Source organism: Ammospiza caudacuta, chromosome 3 (genome assembly GCF_027887145.1).
Source record: "Ammospiza caudacuta isolate bAmmCau1 chromosome 3, bAmmCau1.pri, whole genome shotgun sequence".
Classification (NCBI taxonomy): Eukaryota; Metazoa; Chordata; class Aves; order Passeriformes; family Passerellidae; genus Ammospiza; species Ammospiza caudacuta.
Window position 1 is genome coordinate 6,562,174 of NC_080595.1, and position 27,560 is coordinate 6,589,733.

Genomic DNA, 27,560 nt, shown 5'->3' on the forward strand with positions numbered 1-27,560 from the left:
GTGCCTGTGCTGATATTTCCTTTTCTGGGCTCCAAGAAGTTTAGCATTGGCTTCTTCCTGACAAATCTTCCCACTCAGGTACAAGAAGTGCTCCCAGAGGAGCACATCACCTGGAGGCTGAGATGTGACACAGGGTGGCAGACCCTGCTGGCAATGTTCCCAATCTTTTCATGCTCAGGGAAGGTCAAGCCCAGCCCATCATTTGGTCTGTTCTGTTCTGTGTGAACTGTTCCTGTTTTACAGCCTCATCTCCTCTGTGTGTGGGCTCAAGTGGGCCCTGGGGATGGGACCCAATGCTTGCTCCATTCACAGGTTTTGAGTTTGGCTCCCCTCCTTCCAGGGCTGACTCCAATGGGCCAAGTCCAGCATTCAGCTTGGTGCATTAGCCCTGAGACAAGAAGTGTCAGTGAGGAGCAGGTACACAGCACCAGACAGACTGCCTCCCACCTTGTGTCAGCAGCTGCTGGGCCCTGTGAAGGTGGCTAGAAGCATCAGAATGCATCACTGTGCTGCAGTGGAAAACAGGATGTGGCTACTACAGGCTGCTGCTGGCAGAGAAGCACAAGGACTGACTCTGCTTTCTTTTGGACACAGTGCCAGCGTGGCCAGACAGAGGCCCAGTCACTCCAGCTGGCTCACAGCTCCATCCAGCTGGGCAGCCCAGAGCAAGGACCCACCCTCTCCCTGCTTTGGTCACCGAGCTGATCTGACTCACAGGCCCTGGGAAAGCTCCATCTTGGTCAAGCAAACACCAAGGATGAGCTGTCTAGATTTCATATCCTGCCAGACTCTGACCATAGCATACTTGTTTCCAGAGTATTTAGCAGCTTTATTTTGCGACATTGTGACATTCACAGAGAATTCCACGTACATTCATGGTACCGTTTTGACAGTGCTCATTAAAGAATGTTAGTGAAAACTGTTGATTAGAACTGACCTTAAACAATTACCAGAATCTTGGCCTCCCTCTCTCACAGAAGGCCATGCAATTAATAGCATTAAAACATCAGATCAGCTGGGCTCCTTTCACACTCCCACACACTCTCCAGCTGCAGTAATTACTATTTAAGCGCAGTTATTGTGCGCAGTACTTTACAGTCTAGCAAGATGGCATAGTTCCTCTTCTGAGACAGACTTCTGGAGGAAGAAAAGTTGCAAATTTCCAATTGTATGCCATTAAATTAGAGTCTTGCATCCATGCTTCATTTCACTGGAAAGTACTAGCAAAGGAACATTTTTCTCGTCATGAGTAGTTTTCCCTCCAGTGACAGTGAGCTGAGACCCCACACAGTGAAATGTAGTGTGAGGAGATGGGACACAGCACCTGGCAGGGGACAGGGTGTGCACTCAGGGCAGGAGAGCTGCTCCCCACAGCTTTGTAGTGCAGAGCACACCTCAGATAGGGGATCTTTTCTTCCTGCCAGCCCTCGCCAGTGGGTCCCAGTCCTTTCCTAAGGTGTCAGGCACTTAGTTCCATGAAAACAATGTATGATATGTTCAGACATTGAGAGGTGACATGAAAACCTCAGCTTCATGTTCCTTTGAGTCCCACAGCACAGGCAGGTAGCACAATGATCTTTCTGTAAATTCCTGTTAAGCTCCAAGCTTCCCTATTCCCTACACCCTCACAATCAGTTGCTGTCATTCCTTTGCAGCCCTGATTTTATACCACTGCCATCCCCAGGTGTTTGATTTCATTTGCATTCAATTCCAGTGCACCCCAAAAGGCAAGTGTTTCCTCTCTCCACCATCTGGGTGAGGGTATCAGGAGGGCCAAGGCTGCTGCCTGGCAAAGAGTGGCTCACTGATGCTGCAGCAAAACTGGCTGCACAGATCTGCTCTGAAAATCCTGCTCAGACCACTGCACATACACAGAACCTGGCAAATGTGCTTCCAATAAACTCACAAAGCAAATAGCAAACAGTGAATTGATACATCTAATTAAAAATAAATCCACCTGACCAGGCAGTCACTGTGACTCTGTCAGACACAAACCCATCCTGAAATGATGAAAACTCCAAAAGCAGGGAGAGAAAGATCACTTATTCATCCTGCTAGTGGCATCCCAGGACCATCACAAGCAGCAGGCCTATTGTGAACACTGGCAGCTTTCCCCTGGGATGGCACTGGGAGCTCCTTGATATCCCACTCTGCCTTTGTCTCCATGCTCTGCTTTAACACACAACACCTTTGTATCTCTTCTCATCCTGGTCTGAAGGAGCATGTCCAGCAATCCCACAGGGTGGAATTCAGCTGATACCAATCTACCTTACAGACTTAGTATTTTGCATCCCTCCCTGGACAACCAAGAATGTGGACACACAGGCTCCAATAGCTGTTCTTGCACATGAATTATCACATTCTCTTCCCTAAGAGGTTTTTTATATATTACCAGCTTTCAGGAGAAAACAAAAATGTGTTCTTGCCCAGTACCTCAGAGCTTAAGAAACTCCAATTATCATATTTCAATTAACAAAACAATTACATAACAAGCCCAACAGGCACAAAGTACTTCCTGCAACTCACATGTACAAATTCCCTTTTTCTAGATGGTAGATCCATAATATGTTGAGAAATAAATCTACACCTTTCCAACCAATATACCCTGGAGTGCATAAAAAAATATTTCACACTGAGCACAGATTGTCCAGTCCTAAGATGAAGGCCAATTTTAAGAAGTTTGTATGAGAGCAGAATTTTATATAAGGAGTTACATCCTCTTGCACCATACTTTTTTGATGGCCCTGGGAGTGCAAAAAGAGAAAAAGGACATTTTCATAAAGCAGTAGGCCAGAAAAACAGATAGAAGTTTGCAAATGATAAGCAGGCACAGTATGTGGCTGACACCATCTAGAGATGACATGGTGCTCCAGTGTTGAACCAGACAGTGACAAAACCTATCAAGGAGGGATGCCCAGCTCTAAATCCAACATGAAAAATGTATTTAATCCAGATGACACCAGGTCATCACATAGCCAGCACAGTTTTCAGACAAGCACTCCCTACAGCAAAATGTATCCATTCTCTTACATTCAGCAGAACTAAGAAATCTCCTGAAAAGAAGGCAAGGCCATGACAGCAAGGGATTTACCCTAGAGGGCACCCAGAGGCAGCTGATCCCCAGCTGTGCCCAACCTCCTTGCTTAGGCTGGTGTAAATTACCTTGGGAACATCCATGAGCAAGCTCCTCTGTTACTCCAAGGTCTCTGATATCCTTTCCTATTTGAAGGATGGGGAGAGAAGTGGAGGTGTGAGATGGGAAAAATCTGTGTCAAACAAAGCAGCATCTTGCTGGAAGTAGTCTTGGTATATTTAGTTTTCATCTTTAATCAGAGAAGACAAGGTAGCACTTGAAATAAAATCTCATTAAAGCCCAGGTGCAGTCATTGAACAAGCAACAGTCATTGAACTTGGGGTAAATCAGTTGTTGGTCACATTTTAGCCTTTTCCTATGAAACTGTTTTGTTACACAGGTAAGACCATCTTCATTAGCCAACACCAAAAGTCCTGCTCATCTTCCTCTAGGATATAGCTGGCTTTGTGTGCAGAGGGGGCACAGCAGGGTCCAGCCCTCAGCACCTTTTAACACCTTCCCCCATCTCAGCTAGAGGACTCTATGTCTGGGATCAACACATTTCAGTCCTTCTTGGCATAGCAGCACCAGGTGATACATCTTATCCCCATAGCAGGAAAAAGACGAAACAGCCACTCTGCTATTTCACATTGGCTGGTAAGAAGCATCCTTGCAGCAATTTTATATGAAATCTGTAAGATTTTTCAATTACACCTGGATAACATCACTTTCAACTTAGTCTTCATTTGAATTTACATCACAGCTATAATCTGGCAGCAATTTCCTCTCATAGAGAAAATAATGATTGGACAATTAAATGTGAAAGCTCCATGAATCAGTGGGTGAGCCACATGAACACAGATTGGTTTTTCTTCTCCATCATAGTCCTACTGCCTTGTGGTTCCTCTGATGTAAGCTCAGTTTCAGCAGAGTTTGCTCCTCAAACGTTCCTCCTACACACGCACACACCATGGCTTAAAGGTCCCTGGCTCAGCAGAAGGGCACTATAAAGAGAAAAAATATTTGAATTAGAAACAAATGAGGGTCCTGTCCAGCATTCAGCATGTCCCACTGTGCTGCTTTTTTTTGGTGAAGATAGGAGCTGCTATCCCAGTTTTTCCAAACACAGAGATGTCACTCTCATGGCACTTCTGTTAGGGGCCTGATAGTTCAGTCCTGTGACAGCACCATGACAGAGCAGCCCAAGAGGAACCAGTGACAGGGATAACTCCTGCACTCCTTCAGAGCAAGTCCACAGCTCTAAGGAGACTCCTGTGATTCAGAAGAAGGGAGTATTTGAAGAAACACTTTTCTCCCCCTCCTTTGCTGAGGGACACCACTAAATCACACCATGGCCCTCACTATATGAGATGATTCTGTGAGACATGATGGTCAGGAGCATCTGGACAAGCAGCCAGTGTTCCACACACACCACTTGGGGAATGGGATGGACTGAACTTCAGGGATACTGTACAGCCCTTCCTGCAGTGGGAGCCCTGGCAGTGCTGGCCTGGGGATTTGGCTCTCAGCTGATGGCATGGCAAATGAAGGATAATACCCATGAAACAAAACCCATCTGCTGGAGCAGGGACCCAGCCTCCCCATGCTGCCCCAACCCCAGCCCTGGGTCCCTGTGACTTGCAGGCACACTGCCAGGGAGCGGACTGGAGAGCAGGGCTGTTACCATTTTGGTGAAGATGTCCACACAGGCATTGCGGATCCTCTCTGGGGTGGCAGGGCTGTCCAGCCTGAATGACTCTGTCAGGCCAGAGTCCTTCCTCGCTGAGTAGATGGCATCTTTAATGGCATAAAACACTGAGGCAGACAGGAACAGGGGTGGCTCTCCCACAGCCTAGACAGAGCACAAGCAAGAGTGAGCCTTTGCCTTCCAGATGGGAACCTCAGTCTACCAGATGTGCTCAGTGAGGAAACATGATGCTAAAACAGCCTCCAGTGTGCCAGGTGTGATCAGTGAGGAAAGACTGAGCTAAATCAACCCTCAGTCCATTTAAAGAAGAAACAGGAAGAAAACACAAGCTTCATCACACAGCAAAGCCACTTCAGTTCTGTCTAATGGACAATCAGGACAGCAATGTGCAGGTTACTTCAGTCCTTGCTAACTAGAAAGGATAGTACACACATTTCTGATAAGAAACATAAAAACATCCTGACCTCACAGTAACCACAGCATGATGAGATGAACTGTTTAGACACACAGGATCATGATTTTATCCCACAGTGTTATGGGGCAGTAAGAGGCCCACAGACCTCCCAGGCATACCTTGGAGGAGTAAACTGCCTTGCTGTTGGGGCAGTCACGGAGAAGGGACACGTTGAATTCTGTTGGGATGTCTCCAAATGCTGGGATTTTGTACATGCCAGGCCCTCGGGTGTACAAGTTCCCTTCAGGAGAGTAACGCAGCTCCTCCATGGTGAAGAGCCCAATGCCCTGGACAAAGGCTCCTTCTATCTACAAACACACCCAAACAAGGTTACAGGCTCTGTTGTTGTTCTTCTTCTCTGCACAAGGACAAACAGTGATGACATCCAACAGGGTTTTCAACCCTTCCCACCTGACTCAGATCCCGCTTTTTATCTCTAAACCCTTGTCCCTTTTGCTGGGTACAATCTTTGCACAATTCCAGTGTTCCCACATAAATGTGGCTGCATTGCCCTGGCAGGTGAAGCAATTTACAAATACACACAAACAGATTTTCTGTAAACACAGGACAGGAATTTTCTGATGAATCAACAGAAAAAAAAAATAAAATCAATGATAAAATATTGATTTCTTCCCAGGCAGGTGAACATTGAATGAATTGAACTTGCTGATATATCAAAGGACAAGTAGACTAAAAGGACTGAATATGAAACATTTAAAGACAAATTATTTTATGCTTTCTATTTCAGTATAAATGCTTTCCTAAGTGCTGCGTATTATCAGGTCAGCAGCACAGACACCTGCAAAACCACTCCCATATCCATTTAAGTACTAAAAAACTTTGCATATTTTTTCTACTGTAAATTTTAGGAGAAAAAAATATTACAAGAAGAGGATGTGCTTGAACAACACTGCACAAAGCAGCTCTGCTCTCTGTGCCCACTCAGGTATCTGACAGCCAGAGCAGTCACAAGCATCCATTGACCCATCTCTGTGTACTTGTATTCCTGCACTCATGGCACATCCTTTCTCTCCTGTGCCCCCAGATCCTTTGCAGCAATTTGTGGAAGGACACAGGAATGGAAGACCCCTTTGACAGGCTCCATTTAGCCCATCTCTCAACTCCCAAACCTGAATGGCAGGCTGCAAAGACACAAAATCCCTCTCTCCCCTTGGACACTTCCAAAAAAAAACTCTTTCAGAAAAAGAGTCACTTTCAAGGAAATTTCATTTTAGCTGTAGCAGAGCTTTGCAATTCATGCTCTCCTGTCATCCCAAATCCTGCAGCAGTTTCATTTGAGTTACACCATATCAACATCTAGAGTTAGCCAGTGAGCTAAGATGGCTAGATAAGTACACATCTAACAATTCATCTCTTGGTCTGTCAAACAACCCTGGTTTTATTACCTTTATCTGCTAAGAGATAGTGTGGTTATTACTGCACAAAATTTTGAAGTAATCTTGTGCCTGCCCAAGGACTTTGCAAGATAAGTGACTGGTCCAACTTCCTATTGAGAATTCTACACAGCAGCAGCTGGAGGACAGAATCTGCCACCCTAACTCTTTAATCAGGAGAATTTTCACTAAATTTAATATTGACAGATAGGAATATAAATATCAGGTGTGGGATTTAGCCTGAAAAAATCATCAGTGGGGTGGTAACTGAATATCCTGTAGTCTTATTATCCAAGGCAAAATTCCCCAAACCCTAACAGAATATTTCCCTATGTAATTCTGTACCAAGTTAAAAAGGGTGTGTTTGCAAAGGCTCATCCTGGAGAGGGTAAATAAAAAGAAAGGCCTGAGAGCAGTGTGATTGCCTTGACATGATGGAAATAGCAATACTTTTCACTTACCTGTCCTATATCTATGGCTGGGTTCAGACTGGTACCAACATCCATGACAATGTCTGTACGAATGTTCTAGAAAACAGGAATAAAGGGTGAATCAGCACAGGTCTCTGGAACTATTCCACCATGGTCTCATGTGAGGAAGAGTATCCAAACACTATCCCACATAATCATATCTCACAGCTGAACTTCTCATACTGATTTTTAATCTGAGTTCACCCCAAAAGTAATTCAATGGAACTCACTGCAGTTTTCCCCAGAGCTCTAGTGGACCCAGTTAATATTAATTCCAAGATCCTGGTATCAGTGGCCTGTAGCTCAGCATAACCAGCTAGGTCAGATCCTGATTTCATTTTTTTTTTTCTTTCTTTCCAGAAGTCTTCAGTGTTATTTTTAATGATTAACTCATTTCCAGGATGTTTCTGTACTTTTGTGCCAGCACAGTGCTGCTATCTCTTACTCAAGCAAATCCAATAACTTTTGCAATCATTCATTAAGCCCCAGATCCCCACAGGGTAGATAATTATTGTTTTATTACACTTTACGGATTGCTGCACTGTGGAACAGAGGAGTTAAGAAATTTGCTGAAGGTCACACCAGACCAATGACAGAGCCAGGAATGGGCTGACACCCAGTATTTGTTCTGTTTCACTGCTGACCCCTCACCTTGTGGTCACCTGTCAGGCAATCTATCTCAACCTCAGAGCAGGCAACTCCATAGCTGAAGTAGGAGAATGGTTTCCCTTCGTTCTTTTCAAAGTTGTAGCCAACTTCAGGAATTCTTGATACAAAGAGAAATAAAACCACATTTAATTTCATTTAAAAAACCCAAATATAACTACATTGCTATTTAACAAAATCCTTATTCAGTTTTGTTTCATTCCTTCTGTCAAGCCCATGCAGAAATTAAAAGTGTAAACAACTATAAGAGAAATCTGCTTAATCTACTCTATATTCCAAAACCTGATTGAAACTATCAAACTGTTTTTAGCCATCTTTATTTGCCCATAAATCTCAGGGTTTGTGATGACTATTATCTACCAATCTGGTGGAAAATAATTTGTTTTTGGAGTGCAGTTGAATTTTTCTTTAAGGCCATTAAACTTCAGAACATAGTTAAGCTGAAGCAGAAACTCTATTAAGCTTAGAACTGATTTTAAGCACAGTTAATGGCAAATTTGACTACTTAAACTTTATCTGAAAACTGGTTTATTAAAATGCTGGTAAGTCACTTGGTTAAGAGAAAAAATACATTTCAGGGATGCAACAGAAACTAACACATGATGTATTTTAGCCCTAAATAGGTTCTTCTCAACACTATGCTTATTTATTAATGTAACCCCTCTGCCTTAAAGATGATGGATCTCTGCTTTCCTCCAGCAGTGACTAAGAGAAGTGCCTCATTTCAGAGCTACACAGGGTCCAGCAAGAGTCTGAAGTGGGAGGACACTGCTGGAAACACTGGTATCCGCTCCTGCCACAAGAAACAGGATTTTCCTCAAGGACAACCCTTGTCCTCTCTTATCCTGCATGGCAGTTCTAGTGCAAAACTAGGCCACAAGGCTGACACAGAGCAGAGCCCCAGGCAAAGCTCTGATTTCATTTATGCCTTTTCAGCCCAAGGTCAGCTGGAATGAAGTCAGATCTACTCCAGATTTACTTGCCCTCAGAGCTGTGCTCCATCAGGAATCAATTCTCCCCAGCCAAGAGGCTGTTAACCTCAGCTTATCACTTGTAGGTAGGAAAGGGAATGCAGCTTTAATTTAGAGCAGTTACAGGGGGATGGGGGCTGTAAATCTTCCCAGAATTTCCCTGGATGCAATCCATGCACTTGAGTCAGTGTCCCTGCAGTGTGAATTTTCACTCACCTATAAAAGCCCGTGGCTGACAGGCTGACACAGCTCTCATAGGCGGTTTTAATCTGGCAACATGAACAAAAGTTTGAAAACAGTGAAATGTAAAACCAGCTCGTTCAAAATAACTGCACAAAAACATTTCCAGGAGGCCTCAAGCAGCAAATGTCCAGTGACAGACAGCTGTCACACTACCCAACTCCAGCACTGCCAAATCATGATTGCAGCTGCTTCCCCAAACAGCCCCATCAGCAGCTACCAAGGGCAGAACTCGAATCACTGGCAGAGGATGAGAGCTGCTTGTGTTTGTTTGTCTCTCAGCTACAGGTTAGACTTTCAGCCTCAGGGACAAAGGTTAAATTGACAAGTCATCTTGACTTTAGCGAGGGAAATTCTACCCTGACTTCCAAATCCCAAAGTCAAAACTCCTCGGATGAAGAGCAGCGCCTTACAGCCCATCCATCTCTTCTCATTGAGGGGACAGATATTGCAGACAAGGAGCACTACAGGGGCTGAATGGCAGCTTAACAAGAGCTGTTTATGCTACAGCACCCCTTCATTAAAAATCAGGTTTCCTTGGGAAAAGGAAAGGTCCTTTCCTGTCCAAGACTGTAGCCTGACTACAAAGATAAACATAACCACTTGAGACTTTTGTCTGATGAAGTTTGTCACAGGCAGGCCCCAAAATTTGGAGAAATCTCAGGATTAAATTAATAACTGATGTCTTGGGGATGACCTCTTGTAAGTTTTAATTACTTGGAAGTCTGTGCCAGGTTTGTGTTTCACTGTCTTTGCTCAAATCTATGCTAGCAAGGTGCAGAAGGCCTGGAGGACACACCTGCACACGTGGTTTGCCAATTAAAACAATCTCTGACAATGTCCACTTGTCTCATGACAGACACAAACAGCTTACCCAGTCTTCCCAGGATCCTTTGGGATTAGACTGCTTGATTGGCTCGAGTCTTTTTAGGATAGTCTGACATGCATTCTAGAAACAAAGAGAGTGAGAAGAAATACTTTAAGATTTGAATAGCCAGCTCATGGTATTAAGAGCCCTCTAAGAGTTTTACAGAGCCTTGTATTTAAATCAATATTGCCTTCTGGACTCTGGCAAATCATAAAAAGGAACAAAGTTTACTAATGGATGTCTTGCTACATAGGAAGAAATGTTGCCTGAAAAGGATTTTAAAGGAGATTGGCTGTGCTGATAACAGAAAGGAATCCCAAATTCAGCTCAGAACTTTCTGGACCATGACACAAAATATAAGAAGTCTGCTCATTTATACATTAACTTAATCTGTACCCTATCTGTACAGGACAGCTCAGTATAGCTTACAAGATGATCCCTTAACACTGAATGAACAAAAAATTTCTTCCCAAAATATAACCTACTCAGATAAACTGTGCAGAGAATAAAAACAGCCTCATTATTTTACTTTGCAGGATTCACTTCCCCTTGTCTTTTAAACTGAGAATGACCAGTACTAAATTCTTCTTTTAAAATGGAAAAATCACATACCCAGAAAATATATACATTGGTAACTCCACCATGGCAGGCAGCCACGACCATGCCATTGCTACAGCAGAACATTTGCTCTGAGCTGATCAACACTTAGAGCTGGTGGAGAAACAGCTCTCAAACCATTTGCTATTAACACATGCAGCAAAATACATTTGTTATAGATAAGGCTGTATTAATTACTTTGAAGCTGGGTATTTAAATGGATGCTTTGTTCTGCTCATTCTGAGCAATCCCAAATACTCTATTTTTAGAACTACCAAAGGACTGAAGGAGACTTTCAAATAACTTGAAAAAATACAGTAATTCACCATCTAATGCCAATGCGATACCAGGTAACGTTATGAGACATCCTTACACTAGAATTGCCTTTTGATGGTTTCCTTAAGCAACAAGAGACAAGTACAGGGCAGCTTTCCATGCCCTGGAGCCCTCCCTTGCCACCCAGTGCTTTGAATAACTCAGCTCCCGTACATAGACGGCCATTCCGTTGATGTCCGCGCTGACGGAAGCGGCTGTTGGGGACGTGTTTGGGACAGTGTTGGTGCTGGTCTCACTGATGTAAATTTTGGAGGTGGGGACTCCCAGGGCCCTGCTAGCAACCTGTGAAGCAAACAAACAATTGGTAAGCAGCACTTTTTATCCATGAGCATTGCCAGTCATTGCTGGCACTGCCGGGATCAACACTGCAACCTGTACCCTCTCCCACCATAAATTTCATTTTTCCTGCAGACTGAGTTGTTCCAGTGACTGAGATCTGGCCAGGACATTGTTATATTTGAATTTCACAGACTGATTGTGTGTGAGCACACACACTTCTGCCACAATGACAGACATTCACTTCATTATTATGAGACCAAATTCTTTCCTCAGCAGTTAAAAAACTCAGAAGATCAAAAGCCCTATGAGATTTTCCTGTCATTATCCTGCCAAAGGAATTTTGCTCCCTTAAGCCTTTTTAACTACAAAAGCACTGGCATATGCAGATATATATGTTTTCAATACAACTAATTTTTATATGAAATGGATAGAAACTGTACCTTTATGAGGTGAACTGAAATTGCCAGAGTAGTTAAACTGTGAGCATGACCTGCATTATTTACATAATGACATTTAAGATGATGAAGAATCTAATTCTAATACTCAATTGTGATAATACTCTGGAAATCTAGCACTGCTGCTCAAACAACGGAGAGGAATCAGTCCTGATTTGTTACTCTCTGCATGCACATGGAGGAAGCGTCAAGGTGCCTGAGGCAATGCTGTAAGGAAAGTGTAATTGTCCTGAAAAGACATCTTATTCAGTTAAGCCCAAACTCATTATTACCTGAATCATTTTGGTGTGAAGTCCTTGACCCATCTCAGTCCCACCATGTGTAAGTAACACAGAGCCATCTGTATACACATGGAGCAGGGCTCCAGCCTACAACAGGGAACATTAATCATCATAAATTAACTAGTGCAGTACTTAGCAGGCTACAGAGAGAATTCATTCAGAACTGGACTAAGGCTGTGCTTTGGCTCAACTAAAGCCACTTGTTTACACTTGAGGTGAGTTTGCTTTACTCTCACCAACTCACTAGATGCTCCAGTGACATAACAAACCCCAGTCAGTATTTTCAGCTCAGAAAGCAGATGAAATAATCCAATCCTGCCTCTGTGGAACACAGATGCACCCTTCACCTCAACTTTCCAACACCACTGACAGTTCATCAAATCAGCTCAAACACAGGAGCAATATTTCTGCTATTGAGGAAGGCAGGAAAATCAACCTAACACAATACCATGGAAATGCAGCTATATTGTGGTTTCTTTTGGACAGTATAAACTGGAAACTGTTGTGGTGCTCATTTTGGCTTGAAAAATGTGTGCTCTTTCTTAACTAATTCACTACTTCTTCAAGAAGCTCCAGTTTGGTACAAATGGAGGAAGGCCTGGGGGAGGCAGCATAAATCCAGCTCTCTAGTGAAAAGGCAAATGACATTTACAGACCTGGTTCAGAAATGGGACAGTGAAACTGATGCCAAATTTGGTAGGAATGATGCTCATCCCTCTCTTTTTCCAGCGGTTCTGCCTGCAAGGAAAGAACATTATTCATACACCCATGAGCTTTTTATCATAAATCAATACTGTGCTTCCCTCTGACTGTGCACCAAATGGAAATTAAACACCTGACTGTGATAAAGACTGAATTCATCACTAATTTGTATTAAAGGCTTTCTTTGTGTGTTCTGACCAGAGGAAATTGCAACTGAAGATGCTTTCTGCATGCATTATAGAAACAGTTGTCCATACTATTAACTGTTCAGTTGTGTATACAAGCCAACTACAAAAGTCTATGAGGCAGAGGAAAGCATAAGCAGATTGCCTTGATAGTCATGTGAAAATCCTAGCTGGACTTAACAGACCCCCTCTTCTTTGCTACAGTTCACTTACAAAATCACATCATGCTGGGTCTGATTGTGGCCCTATTTATGCTACCAGCTCACTGATAGACTTTTCCTCTGACAGTGAGTATAAAGGGATTTCAAAAGGAGAAATATTTAGAAGACAGTCTGCAAATATAAGGTGCGACTTCCCATCACTCAAGTTGCTAAGAGAACTTCAGAAGTTAGTAGGCAACAGGTGCACCCAGTGACAGGACAGCTCCAGGGCACCCACTTGTTAAATTCTTCAATCAGTTTCTTCCTGGTGTGATAGCCAGAGCTGGACAAACATTCATCCCAGCATCTTCGCAGAGTAAATCCCTCCAGCTTCTGGTTGAAATGAGTTGTGTCTCCTTCATGGTACAGATTGAGCTTCCTCACCTTCCCAAAGAGACACAGAAAGGACAGGCCAAGTTTAATGCTTCAGACAAGGAGGGATGAGATCTAAAGTATGTTGGTTCCTGGTTTTACTCCTTGGCTTTCTATAAAGAACCAAGGAGCAAAACAATTAACAAACATATATCTGTTTATGGGAAAACACAAACTAAGACATTAAGGCTGGAAATTTTCAGAGATCGGGACTTAAAGCACATTGTCAGTATGATTAAGGTACCTGGTGCCTTTGGACTTTCTTGTCTTTAATATCTATCCTTTAACCAGCTGTTACAAAATTGAGGCTACCAAGTAATTTAATTAAACACAAGATAATCCATGCTAGAACCTATTTGTCACACAAGTTTGAGATCCTGCTAGGAGCTCAACAAAAATGAAGCAAAATTACTAATGCTTAAAAATTTTGTGAGGCTGATCAGTTGTCAGAGCTTGTTCAAAGGCAGCACCCCTGGAAGGTGTCCGTGTGTCTGTACCTCCTCAGGGGGCAGGCCACACTTCCGAGCCACGTCACTCATCCAGCACTCAGCAATCATCATTCCCTGGGGCCCTCCAAAGCCACGGAAGGCTGTGTTGGAAGGCAAGTTGGTCTTGCAAACGATGCCCACGCTGCTGACATTGGGGATGTTGTAGGAGTTATCCAAGTGTAACAGGGCTCTGTCCATTACCTGGTGAAGAAAAGGAATGGAGGTGGACACATTTTACATTGATTGGATGTCAGACTTCTCACCAGTGCCAAAACCAGACTGGAAGCTCTGAAGCTAATTTACAACAATCAGCACTTTCTCCAGCACCCTGCAGTGCTGCAGTCAACACAGCTGGATGAGCACTGAGGTGCAGCCAGGACTGCCTCCCAGGTGCAATGGAATGTCAAGTGCTGTCCTCCTGTATGGAATGCAGGGCAACCCAAACGTCTGGGAATGATTGGCATCTGAATCCATTGATTCAGAAGGCTGAACAATTGCTTTATTAAAATATACTATATTACATTAATACTGCATTATAACTATACTAAAGAGATACTATACTATACAAAAGATACTAAAGAAAAACCCATGACACAGCTTTGAGCCAATTGGCCAAGGAAACAAAACAATCCTCAGCAGAATCCAATTGACAAATCACTTCAGGTAAACAATCTTCCTAACACATTCCACATGTGCAAAAACAACAGGAGCAGCAAGTAGAGCTAAGAATTATTTTTCTCTTTTTCTCTCTGGGCTTCTCCAGGAAAAATCCTGAGAGAGAAAATTATGTCTCTCTCTATTCAGAGAATGTGAATGCCACACTCCTGAACAACAGGACAATAAGCACACTTCCCTGTTGACTCCTATGGCTCTGGGACAGATTGAGCTTGAAAGTCCTTTTTTGGCCCTGGGCTCATGCTGAGTCAAACTGTCAGTAAATGCCATTGTCTGTCGGGAAGAAACAGAGTTTTCTTTTCACTTCTCACATTTTAAGTAATCTAATACTGGAAAAGTGACTCAAGCACTGGGCTATGGCAGGAAGGGCAAACATGAAATAAACATTTTCAGTAACTACCAAACTGCAAGATTTGAGATCTTTGTCCACTTATTGTCCACATTGGGAAAGGGCCAGAACTTCTTTGTGGCTTTTGTTTCCAGACTTCCCTTCCAGCAGCAGTACAGAGAGGACATTACACACAACCAAACCTTGTCTCTACATGGAGCACTTTCCAGTCTCCTGATTCAGACATAATCAAAAAGGCAATTACACAGATGTGCTCTCAACCAGGCCCTCAGCTTATGCAAAGACACTTGCCTGTCATTCTGCTCTACCCAGCACCAGCCACATGGCCAGCATCAAATGTGCTGGTAGAGAGCTCCTGCAGTTCTTTCCTATTGAACAGGATCCATTTTTGCAGAAAATTATCAAAGAGTTGGTGGACTGGAGAAAGTGAGCTAGAATAAACCTGAGTGACACCAGGCTATTGAGTTGGTCACTCACATGACAGAAAAGGAGACTTTTTTACTCATCAGTGCAAAACTTCTTGCAGACAAACTCAAAACTTGGGCCCATTTTTTGTCCTTACTGCTTGTGAACACAGTGTTGGCTTTAGCCAGTCCTTTACAAGCTTGCCCTGATCAACCTATTGACTGGATGCTTCTTTCTACAAGGAACTATCTTTCCCTGGAGCTGGGGATCTATCAGCCATCATGCATTGAGCAACAACTTATCCATCATAGCCCTCTGTAATGCAAAGCAAACATTCTTGACCCCTTTGCTCAATCTGAGTTATTACAGCATTCATAAGAATCATGTGGCACATGCCAAGACAGGTCAGTTGGCTCACAGAGCATTTGTAGAAGCTCCAAAAGCCCTTCAAAATCTGTTTTCAGTCATGTCAAAGAGCTGCATGTGCAAGCAATGCTGTAGGCAACAGCTCTCTGAAGGCAGAGCAGAAGGTTGCACAGAAACACACCTTCTACTTAATTAGCCATCAGAAAATTTTACTTACACCATGAGAGAGGTCTACAGAATTGCCCCCATTGCTGTAGTATGACACCTCCAGACTCTTGACTTTCCCATTCTTCATGAAGCCAACCTGTCAAGAGAGTGTCTCCTCAGTAATCAGTTTTCAACAAAATGTTCTGGTTTGTGCTTGCCTCCAAAAACTGAATGGATCTCACACAGGCAGAGAGGGCTGACTGTCCCCAGGGCAGCACAGAGCAGGCTGAGGGAATCCCCCCAGTAAAGAGTTCATGCATGTGTCAATCTTGCTCCAGAGAACTACTCTAAATTAAGTGCTGGCTGCTTACCACAGCCACAATTTCTTCAACAGGTTTTGCTTTCAAAAGCAGCAGCAGTTGGAGGGGGATTGAAGCAGAAGGGAAGTTAACCAAGCATGTTGCTAGAGGATGCTTTACAGGAATGGGCAAACCTCTAAAAGAAATGTGATTGTCAGCAGGGTCAAAGTCTTGGTTGCAAGGAAAGCAGAGTTATTTATGCTGAGGTCACAAGAAGGGAACCATCCAAGCCAAAATAACTTCTGCAGCACTTTAACAGGAAAAATGCTACAGCCCATTTCCAGTGGGGGAGATCAGCAGTGAAACAACCACAGCAGCATTTTTTCACCATATCTTACTGCTCTCTGATGTCTCAGGGACAGCACATGGACTCTTTCATGTGTGTGCATACCTTGTACCTGCCCAGGAAGGGGTGCCTGCCACCACTGACCAGCATGTCCTCATCTCGATCCAGCATGCAGCGCACCGCACGGCCAGTTCTGGGAAAGAACACAGTTTTTAGGCAAATCCTGAAATGTACAATGCAGCTCCTGCACAACAAGGCTCTTCTCTTTGTCTTTCCCAGGTGGCAGTGGACAGTTAAGGGTAAACTGCTTGGTTCATATATCTTACTCTTAAGAAAACGGAAGACTGAGTAAAAAAAATAAATATCGCCAAAGCTGGGAGCTGTTTGTGAAAACTCTTGCAAAGACTCTTGTATTAAAAAAAAGGATAATTTCTTTTAGAGTTAGATGCTAATAACTGAGCAATCACTGTTTTACAGACTATTTCTCGAGGCACTCTTTTGGCTTTGAAGAAGACAATGCCACAGGAATTATATAATAATGTAAAGTACTAACTAGCCTTCAATTTGACCTTGTTTTTTATTTGCTTATTTATTATCAAGGAGGAAAACAAGAGGGAGAGTAGGAGTGGTTCTTAATTTTCTAACAATTTTGCCTTCCAAGTGCCCATCTTCAGGTAGTACCAGTATCTAGCAAATGTCATATAAGTTGTTTTGTAGCCTCCAGGATGTCAAACAGTGGTTTGGCTGGCAGAGATAAAGAGAATAAAAGGATGCAAATGTATAACTGATTAATTAGAGAAAGCAGATTGTTTGCTCAGAACAGTAAAAAATAAAGTCTATTTAAAGACAGAGTTTCATTTTGCTTGTCCTCATCCAAAGGTATTGTATCAATCTGCTGCTGTGTTGCAAGATCCCTCAGCTCTTCCAGATCCCTCATACTGGGAAGGGTAGGGCAGAAATGTCACCTCAGAGGCCATGTCCACCCAAAACCTGCACAGTTAAACAGGATCAAAACTCCAGAAACCAGGAGCACACTTCCAATATACTCTTTACAAATGGTTGCAACCTAGGTTAATTCCCTGAGCTTTTGGGGGTTTGAAAAGTGTGGTTTCCAAGGCCTGCCACCATTCCTAGGGAAAAATCCCAAGAGGGAGTTGGCAGAAGAGCAGACATATAATGATGCAAGATTGATCTAGTAGAGTTTTGAACAAAGAAGAGATTCTCATACCTCTATTAAACAAAAATAACCATGGCTGGTGCTGGATTTTTAAATGGTTTGGGGTGAAGTGAGGGGGAAAGGCAAGTAACTTGAGATCCAAGAGTTTTCAGAGAGTAAAGAATATGGAGGTTTTTCCCCTTTTCCTATTAAAAGCTGCCATTCCTACATAAACTTAGCCCCTCTGCGCAGGTTCAATCCCTCCTACCCGCTAGGAACCCATTAGACACCTCCTTTGGGAAATCCCAAGCTTGCTCTAAGTTGTGCAGTAAGAAGACAAGCAGAGTATTGAAAAGTGCTCCAGCAGAAATGGTGGAGCAGAAAGAGGCAGCCTGGGACAGTCTGAAGGAAAAAAATCCCTCTTCCTATTGTTGTTATCTTATTGTATTTCATATTTCTAGAGTCCCATACTCTTGTTATGATATTCTTAAAGTCCATACCTTCTAGCTGGTTTTCTACCATGTAGCTCTTCTCTGCAGCACAGTTCCTCATGACTTCTACAGGGGCTCCTCCTGGGCTCTCGACCCACCCCCTTTTATCCCAGTTATCTTGGCAAGCCACAGCTGCTGCCCAACTAAGGACTTCACACCTGTGGCTCATTTAGAGCAACTAGGACCCACTTATCCAATACATAGGACTCTCACTACATTTCCCCCTTTTTTCTATTACTAACAGATGCATTTAACTACAATATAGATATTCAAGTACAATATATTAATTTCCTTTACAATACATGTTTTATCCCAAGACTCAAAGGCCTCACACACCACACAAGTACAATACACACAATCTTCCACAGCTCTTCAGGCTGCTACAGCTCTCAGGCTGTCCTATTTTCCACAGCTCTTCAGGCTGCATACCTCCATCACGTCGGGGTCACCAATTATTGTTGTTATCTTATTGTTATTGTTATATTTCTCGAGTCCCATACTATTGTTATTATATTCTTAAAGTCCATACCTTCTCATTGGTTTTCTACCATGCAGCTCCTCTCTGCTGTGCAGTTCCTCATGGCTTCACAGGGGCTCCTCCTGGGCTCTCGACCCAACCCCTTTTATCCCAGTTATCTTTGCAAGCCACAGCTGCTGCCCAACTAAGAACTTCACAGCTGTGGCTCATTTAGAGCAACTAGGACCCACTTATCCAATACATAGGACTCTCACTACATCTTCCCCCACATCTAAACTTACTTGAAGGCTGCAACAGCCACTACAGATGTCAAAATTGTACTCCTAGTCTCTTTTCCTCCAAATCCTCCTCCCATTCTTTTCACTCGAACCACAACCCGATTTGAAGGCACTCCCAGTGCATTGGCAGCAAACTCCTAAAGAAAAACAAAACAGCAGGACATGTAGGGAGCTCAGCTGGTGTTAGGAACTAAATGCCAACACATTGCCTTCCTGAAACCATTTCAACAGTGCAAACATTGGATTTGATGGAATGGGAGCCAATAAACCCTGCATTTGATCTCTGAGGGGAAAAGGCATGGTGCTGCAGCACACAGGGCCAGATTCAGGAAAAGACTGACACAAGATGAGGCAACCCAGGCACAGGTCTCATTTAGCACAGGTTTTGATGTCCATACCACCCTCACTGCATAGAGAGACCTTTGGACACTCTTGGTGAGGCAGTAAATGGAAAAAGGACACCCCATGGTGCCAGTAGCCAATCTCATGGAATGGGAGAGCTGGTGCACAGCCAGTGGTTTCACCACCTCTCTTTCTGATGTGTCATTCAAGCACTGTGTCTCCTGAGCAGCTGGGACCCTCCCCAGAAAGGGCTAAGCACGTAATCCCCCCTAACAAAGATATGTTGCCAACAGAAATATCCCTGTCACCTGGAAGGAGATTCAGGATTCCGGCAGGATGGATAAAGGCTTTAGATCCCATACCCAACTCTTAGCCTATGTGGTTTTTAATTGAAGAATAAAGTAAGAGCAACTATAAAACAACCATTCATCTAGTCTGAAACTGGGAAACAAATGCCTTTTTGGCACCAGGTTAATGAGAAGTACCTGTGTCTTCATTGGGTTTTGAGTTGACACAAAGAGTTCCATCTCACCATCTTCTCCCTTTGGCACAGCTAAAGTACAGTGAGTTTCCAGGTAGAAATGCTCCTGACCACCAAGGTACATCTCTCCTAGAAAATGGAAATAAATGCCCCACAGAAAGGGCATCCCTGGTGTTATAAGGTGTCACCCATCACATGTTGTCTTCAATCCACTGCCTCCTGTACATGTGTTAAGTGAGAACCCTTTGCTTTTCCCCCCACTGGATATCACTAGCTCTAAAATTGACACTTCTGGTTCAATGTCTAAAAAACCAACAAAAAATAAACTCAAAACAAAACAACAAAACATGATAAAAATTCAATACATGCTTCCTTTCCACTTTCTATAAATCTTAATTATAAAACACAAGTGGCTGGCATTTCAAAAACAAAATTCTGCACACCATGCCATTGATCCAGCATCTCTGGAGATGCAGTACTTGGTGCACCTTTCAAGACTGCCTCAATAACACCACTGAGATAAGAATCAAAATAAATCAAGTATAGTCTAGCTGAGTAGATAAAATACAAGGTTACAGACTTTGAAACAGGAGAACAAAAATAGAAACCCAAAATGCCTCAAGATGATCTAACTGGGAATCAGTTCTCTATCACTGCATGTGATTTTACCTGGCAGTGCTGAGGGTACAATTTCCACTCATGCTATACACAATTAAATGTCAGAAACAAGCTCCTTTCTCTGTTCATTGTGGCCCATTTGCCTAAGGTACAGCCATACACCAGATTAAAGGAAATTGGCTCTCTGTAAGATTTAGACCAGACTAAATCCCTGTCTGGACAGGGAAAAATTTCAGAAAATGAAAAAAAACAGTTTGTAGAATATTTGCTCAAGAAAAATGTGTGCTTTCATTGAAAAAAGAGGGTTTTCTGGGGGCACAGCTGGCAGCATCCAGGTCTGTTTGAAACAATAAAATTTGTATATCAGTCTGAAATTTATATGAAATTTAGTCCTGCACACCTTACTCTCAGTATCATATGAAAAAAAGGAAGTTGACTTCTTTTGTCACAAACTATACTATTTTGAAAGACTTATTAATGCTTATTCTCACCCTCCAAAATGTGATCAGATTCTTCAAATCCTTTCTTCACATCTCCCTTATTAATCCTCTTTATATCCTTAAAGAAAGATTTTTTCTCAATCGCTTCCTAGGAAACAGAAAGACACAAGGACATTTTTGTCTAAGTGGAATGAAATCAAACCTTCCTCTAAATGAAGAAGAAATACCCAAGATAAAAAGCACAAGAACTTATCAGACACTTTCTATGGTAGTAGCCAAGAGACTTGACTAAAAGCAATAGAAAATAACTTTTGGCAACAAAGCAATTTCACAACCAACATCACCATAGTTGGACAATCTTAAGGTACTCCTTGTGACTTGTTTTACATTGTGGATCCAGAACCTCAAGGCCTGTAACCACCACAGCTATAACTTCATAACTTACAAATTATATTAACTCTTGTCTGTAGCCCATAGGATGGGAGAAAGGGGAAAAAAATTTAGAAAAAGAGAAATAAAAAGAGAAAATGAAACCTCTCAGATGAGAAGTGCAGAAGTAGCTCACTTCTGAGCTAATAGAAAGGGAAGTATATAAGGGAAGTTTAACAAAGGCATTTTCCTTTTGCCAAAACTGAAGCTTTCCATGATGAAAACAACCCCCACCAAATATTAAGCAACAAACCCAAAAAAACACCAGCACGTTTTTTGGCTCCACTCTCACGTTCCCTGGGTGAATGAACAACTAGAAGCCTCAGAAAAGGCAAAGGTCTCACACATTGTTTGTTAATCCACAAATCACCCAAACAACCCCAAATCTCTGTCCTCAGATGACAGTACCAATGTCTGCACCAGACAGTGCACAGACTCTATTTACATGAATACAATTTCATGTAAAATTCATTACAAAATACATGGTATGAAATACTGACTGTTAAAAACCTTTCATTAGAATCCCGTGTTTCTAATTTCTCCACTAAAAATGGCTTCATACGTTTTTCTTTCTCATTTCTAGAAATGAATGCTGTGCAGGTATTATCATTTGCTTTTACTGTCTCATAAGGAGACCTTGTCAGCAAATTTTCTAGTTAAAAAGGCATGAAATGATCATGCATTGTTGATATTAATTTCTTCAGCTTTGAGAAAAACCACTTAAAGACTGCGGCCATACAGTTCACAGCATGGAGTGAACTCCTGAAAATTAATTTCATCAGCTTAGAAACTAGACAAGTGGTCTACAGAAATCTCAGAGAAGCAGTGCAGTGACAGAGCTAGAAAAGACATTTTCACACCTTATTATTTCTTGTTATAAATGACAGAATGAAGAGGGAATGGATATCAATGAAGCCAGCAGGTTCAGACCTGAGAATATTAAAACCAAGCTTCTGTGGGCAAGAATGTAACTCACAGTAACTTTGTTTATTTAAACAATTTTCTGTTGAGCACAACATTATCTCCCTGAGCTTGATTTATTTGTTTCAGCTTTAAATAGCACAGAAAAAGTTAATGTACTCTAAATCAGCAGGACACCAAAGATGTACCCTCTTTATATTTAAATACACAAATGATTCCTTCTATCAGTGTCCTGTTGCACCCACAAACACAACCAAAACGTGGGGCTCAGTAACCATGTGTGTGAGAACAGAACTGGACAGCAGAGGGTCCCAAGCCAGCTGCAGATGCAGAACTGAGCCATCTTACCTGAATTGTGACAATAGGTTCAAGTTCTTCATACTTGATCTTCACAGCTTTAGCTGCTCTCCTGGAATGCTCCTGCGTGTCTGCCAGGACTGCACCGATGATATGGCCCACACAGGTGACCTACAGGCAAGATTGGGACCCACCATCACCAGGGTGTGTGTTTGCACTTACCATGAGAGACTCATGATCATTCTCTTTATCTATTCCTTTTATGCAGCTTGTTCAGACCAGTCTATTAAAAATCAGCACCCAGGAAGAATAATCACAAGCAAATTTGGAGCGAGTGAGCCTGTCCCAGGGGGCTGCAGCTTAGAGAAGAACTGTGGAGATGACAGAGGAGAGGGGCATAGGGCAAAGGGACTTGGCCCTTACAGATTTCTATTGACCCCAGTGCAGTTAGAATTAACTCTGTATAAGGTAGAGGACTTGACAGCATGAGCAATGTTACATCCCGAGCAGCATGATCGAAAAAGGCTGTTTTTAGCTACATACCACATCCTCAGCAAAGACAGTCTCATCATTAGCGATGCCAGTGACGTTACTGCCAGGAACATCCTTGGCAGAGACAAAACACACAAACCCAGGAACACTCTGAGCTTCAGATGCATCTATAGAACTAAAGAAAGAAGGAGAGATAGTGTTATTTCTCATTTTTTCTTTGTGTAAGCAATTATGAGATTCCAATACAAATTCAGGCCTGATTTCCTCGAGTTTGGCTATGCCACATGAATATCATGTGAGACTGTGACAGCATAACATATGAGACTAAAATAATTTGGGATCTATATGAAAATGTTAATCCTGACTGTGAGACTGATCAGCACCCTGCTTCTTGGGACTATGCCCTACATCTTTTCCCCAAGACATATCTGAACTTGATCCAGTTGCCACACGTACTAAAGATTCTTTGATACCAAGTCGGTGTTAGTGAAGCTGTGCCCCCACTGTCTTCTTAGCTGCCATGATGGCAAGAATATGGATAAATATGAAATTTTAGTGCAGACATGTATCATCTGCCATGGGTGAGTCAGAGAGAAATTGTTGAGGACCAATCATAAGGAAGCTTCAGGGCTTTTAACAGGATGCAAAAGAAGTGATGCTCAAAAGGACAGAAACCTTCATGAAAGGCTTTCTTTGGTAATCAGCAAAAGTATCTACCCAAAATGCTTGTCTGCTTCAGTCATATATAGATTTAAAACTCAGTGACAAAATAACTAAAAAAGGGCAATATAATTTAATTTTTACATGGAGAACTTTGTAAAAATATATTACAAAAGACTTTCAGGATCCTTTTGCAATATTCTGTACATTGGTTTTACAGAGAAACAGCTGTGAGTAGAAGTACTGTGGCTTTGATTTTGCTGGCTGAATAATTTATTGCCTTCTATAAATTGTTGCAACTTCTATAAATTTTTTCAGCAACTTGTTTAGATTCCTGAAACTTTGATATAAACTGTGCCTGAAAGCAGCTGTTAATACATCCCAGTGAGCCACAAAGTTTTTGAAAAAGACATTAAATGTATGAATGAACTTTCCCACATGAGCCCCTAGACAGCAGGAACTCAAAATGCTCTTTTTCTTTAGGAAGGTCTCTTTCCTATGTTTCTGCAGCAGTAGCTCACAAACAACCCCCTAACACTTTCCCTTAGTTACAAATGCAGAGGCAGCTGGAGTCTGATTTACACTTGGTGCTCAAAATCTGACTAGGATGAAGTGGAAGCTTTCAGAGTCAATATTTTGACTGCCAAAACCATAGGTTGATACTTTTGCCCCCTGATTAAGTATTCTCCTACTTCCTCTGCAGAATGCTACAGACTCCCAGCCTGAAATATGTGCACTCAACATAAATGCAAGGGATTGTGTACAGCAACTTCTAGAAAACACTGCATGTTGTGGACACAGGCATGGATGGGATGCCTTCTCTATCTCCCCATCTGCCCTGGTGGCAGTAACAACACTTAAGTGTCTGCATTGCACATGGCAACACCTAAAAATTAACTGTGATGAACAGAGCAGTTTCTTTCATAACCTGAGAGCCAATTACTGCATCTGTGCATCCCATGGCACAATGGGAAAGCTCTGCACAGGAAGCCTAACTAGGCAGGAAGCATTGCCTAAGGAATGAACAGCACTTGGAAAGGCTGTTGAGGATGACACAAGGCAGTGGAACACAAAGTGGCCCTCATCAATGCAGCTGAGGGCAGATGAGAGCCTGCAGAACCACCACCACATAAACAAAATTAGGGTTTGTGGGGGCAGCCAGTCCTGCAATATGACAGCATTAAAATCCATATGAGAATATGGATGGCATTACCTGCCAGGATTGGCCTTCAGGAGTTGGTTATTCACTACTGTTATAAATTAGGTACCAGTCATGCCCTGGATGGACAAGATGTTTTCTGAGACAGCTGCACTTCCAAATTCTGGCCTGTCCACCAAGCACAAACAGGGCTACATCTGACAGCTGAAGCCAATTCACAAATGACTTCTGTGCAGAGGGCTTGATCAGAGCCAGTGCAGGCAGGCACTGTGCAAGGCAAAGCCCAGTGCCCACAGCTGACCCACCAGCAGGACAGCTGGTAGAATTGCATCTTACAACCTAATTTTTCAGGCAGATAGAAGGAGAATCTTCAAGCTGCATGCTCCAGTTAGTGATTAAAATGACATCCCAACCTCTGTGGTGCTCTCCTACCCTGCTCCTTTTTAATCCTGCATGCCTGAGTATAAGAGATGGGAAATGCACAAAGTTTGGCCTAGGCTGAGGGCTTTTGTGCTTCAGCAAAGCCCAAAGTTTGGTGTCGGTTCCCTCACATTCCCACTGACAGCTTGCAAGGCAGCTGTCACACACACACAGAGCTCGCCTCCATGTAACAATGTGCAAAGAACTGGAGTTCCAACCTAAGCAAAACCTTTCCCTCACCCACACCCTGACAGATTGATACTTTCCAAGCCACCAGGAACAGGATGCTTCCAACATTTGGAAGGGAGAAGCAGCACTTACAGGATCTTAGCGTGGGCCTTGGTGCTGGTCACCAGCGTCAGGTACAGCTCGTTCTCGTGGTGAGGGATGTCATCACAGTACACAGCCTCTCCACTGGCTTGTTTGGCTGCTGAAACGTGCACCAGAGGCCTGCCCACCATGTCCTCCACTGCCTGCCCCTTGGGCACTTCCTGGAGTAAAACACATGGCTGACTGCTGCTGGCTTGGGTGGAAGGGGATGGAAGCATTGATGGGAGGGCAAAGAGCACTGTGGGACATTCTAGTGAATGAGGGCTCAGTCCTGTGTGAAAGGAAGGTAAACAAGGTGCCACAGGGTGTGGCTACACAGAGGGGAGCTATAGGGAATGAAGTGAAAGTAGTTTGGGTTTTCAAATTGCTATGGGAAGGGTTTAATTTCACATTTTGCATAAGAAAGCTCAAGTTCTGAAACTGGATTCTACTCTCAAAACTGAAGAGAATGGGTCACTAACAGAGAAATAAGAAAGAAATGAGAAATAAGAGGCCTGCCCACCATATCTTCCACTGCCTGCCCCTTGGGCACTTCCTGCAGTAAAACATGTGGCTGACTGCTGCTGGCTAGGGTGGAAGGGGATGGAAGCATTGATGGAAGAGCAAAGAGCACTGTGGGACATTCTAGTGAATGGGGAATGAGATGGGGGCTCAGTCCTGTGTGAAAGGAAGGTAAACAAGGTGCCACAGGGTGTGGCTACACAGAGGGGAGCTGTAGGGAATGAAGTGAAAGTAGTTTGGGTTTTGAAATTGCTATGGGAAGGGAAGGGTTTGATTTCACATCTTGCATAAGAAAGCTCAAGTTCTGAAACTGGATGCTACTCTCAAAGCTGAAGTGATTGGGTCACTAACAGAGAAATAAGAAAGAAGATACACGAGTGTGAAGCCTGAGGGATGCCAAGAAAGGCTGGCTGTAACTGGGGAAAACAAAAGGGGAATTTCAGTTTGGATATAGAGCTGGGTACAGAAAGAAAAGCAATTTTTATAGAGGCCTCAGCAACAGAGAAAGCTTGGGCTCTCTTGGGCAATAATAGGAAAGAATAGCATCCAAAAATGAAAAAAGGATTGAGACCCAAATACAAGCTACATGCATGGCATTATCGAAGTTTATGTGATGACCATACTTAGGGAGACAAGAAGATAAGAAGTACAGTTTGAGCTACAGAAAAGCCTGCATTTATGTCATGCTGACACTGCTACTTACTTGGGAAAGCTGCTACTTACTTGGAAGAGCTGGGCATTTGCAATGGGATCTTTGTGAAACAGCTCTGTAGCACTGATGTAGTTTGAAGGGATAGGCTCACACATAGTTTTCTGCCAGAGACATATTAAAGAAAATCACCTTCCCTTCCAACTCCTTTCTCACATCCCCTAGTGGCTCAGGATACTTTCCATTCTCCATCTCCCACTTAAGGTAATCCATAATCTACTGAGTTAAAGGTGAGTGAGGCTCAGGCTCTGTGCCAAGAACAACCACAGAGCCACAAGACCACTTGTAATGCAGCAAATGGGAGAAGCCCAGGAATCATCCTGTGAACCACAGAGCCACAAGGAAGCAAGTGGGAAGACACACAACTCACTGTTATGCAAGCATTAGGGCAGCCCTGGCAGCTATTGCAGCATGGGTTTTGTTATCAGGTGGGACTCTGCTCAAATCTGAACTCTCCCCGTGCCTCCCCCACCAAGGCAATACAAAGAGTTTCTCCTTGCCAAGGAGCACTCACAGTGCCACTCTTGCTCAGCTTCTGAAGGACTGTCAGGTAGAACTTGAAGAAGAAGCTGAGGGTGAGTGTGCGTCGGAAATCCACCATGCCCCCAGGAGCTGAGGGAGACAGATCCATCTCAGCCGACAGCAGGCGACAGGCATCCTGCAGCAGCTTCTCATTCCAGTCTCTGCAAGGGGACACAGAGACCTTGTCAGACCTAAATTCACCAGGGCAGGCTAACTCTTCTGTATATATTGAACTGGAAGGGGCCCATCAGGATCACAGAATCACAGAATTTTTAGGTTGGAAGAGACCTTTAAGATCATCGAGTCCAACCCATGTTCTAACACTTCAACTAGATCATGGCACTAAGTGCCACATCCAGTCTTCCCTTAAACACATCAAGGGATGGTGACTCCACCACCTCCCTGGGTAGATGATTTCAGTTTTTGACCACTCTTTCTGTGAAAAACTTCCTCCTTAATTCTAGACTGTATCTCCCTTGGTGCAGCTTGAGACTGGATCATCCAGTCCAG

General features: G+C 43.1%; 1 protein-coding gene across 2 annotated transcripts in view; it reads right to left on the bottom strand.

The window, feature by feature from the left end:
- Positions 1–3,716: 3,716 nt before the first annotated feature.
- Positions 3,717–27,560, bottom strand: part of XDH (xanthine dehydrogenase) — a 108,843-nt gene continuing 84,999 nt past the window's right edge. For both annotated transcript variants that reach the window (XM_058801012.1, XM_058801010.1), the window contains 22 exons: positions 27,043–27,211; positions 26,543–26,632; positions 25,310–25,479; positions 22,801–22,924; positions 22,309–22,428; positions 20,662–20,758; positions 19,557–19,681; positions 18,733–18,866; positions 16,432–16,519; positions 15,752–15,838; positions 13,749–13,940; positions 13,118–13,263; positions 12,449–12,530; positions 11,784–11,879; positions 10,931–11,059; positions 9,851–9,925; positions 8,953–9,005; positions 7,751–7,865; positions 7,091–7,156; positions 5,355–5,543; positions 4,758–4,925; positions 3,717–4,077 (listed from right to left, as the gene is read on the bottom strand). In XM_058801012.1, coding sequence (XP_058656995.1) covers positions 4,027–4,077; positions 4,758–4,925; positions 5,355–5,543; positions 7,091–7,156; positions 7,751–7,865; positions 8,953–9,005; positions 9,851–9,925; positions 10,931–11,059; positions 11,784–11,879; positions 12,449–12,530; positions 13,118–13,263; positions 13,749–13,940; positions 15,752–15,838; positions 16,432–16,519; positions 18,733–18,866; positions 19,557–19,681; positions 20,662–20,758; positions 22,309–22,428; positions 22,801–22,924; positions 25,310–25,479; positions 26,543–26,632; positions 27,043–27,211 — 2,566 coding nt within the window. In that variant the 3' untranslated portion in view covers positions 3,717–4,026. The remainder of the gene's footprint in view (positions 4,078–4,757; positions 4,926–5,354; positions 5,544–7,090; positions 7,157–7,750; positions 7,866–8,952; positions 9,006–9,850; positions 9,926–10,930; positions 11,060–11,783; positions 11,880–12,448; positions 12,531–13,117; positions 13,264–13,748; positions 13,941–15,751; positions 15,839–16,431; positions 16,520–18,732; positions 18,867–19,556; positions 19,682–20,661; positions 20,759–22,308; positions 22,429–22,800; positions 22,925–25,309; positions 25,480–26,542; positions 26,633–27,042; positions 27,212–27,560) is intronic.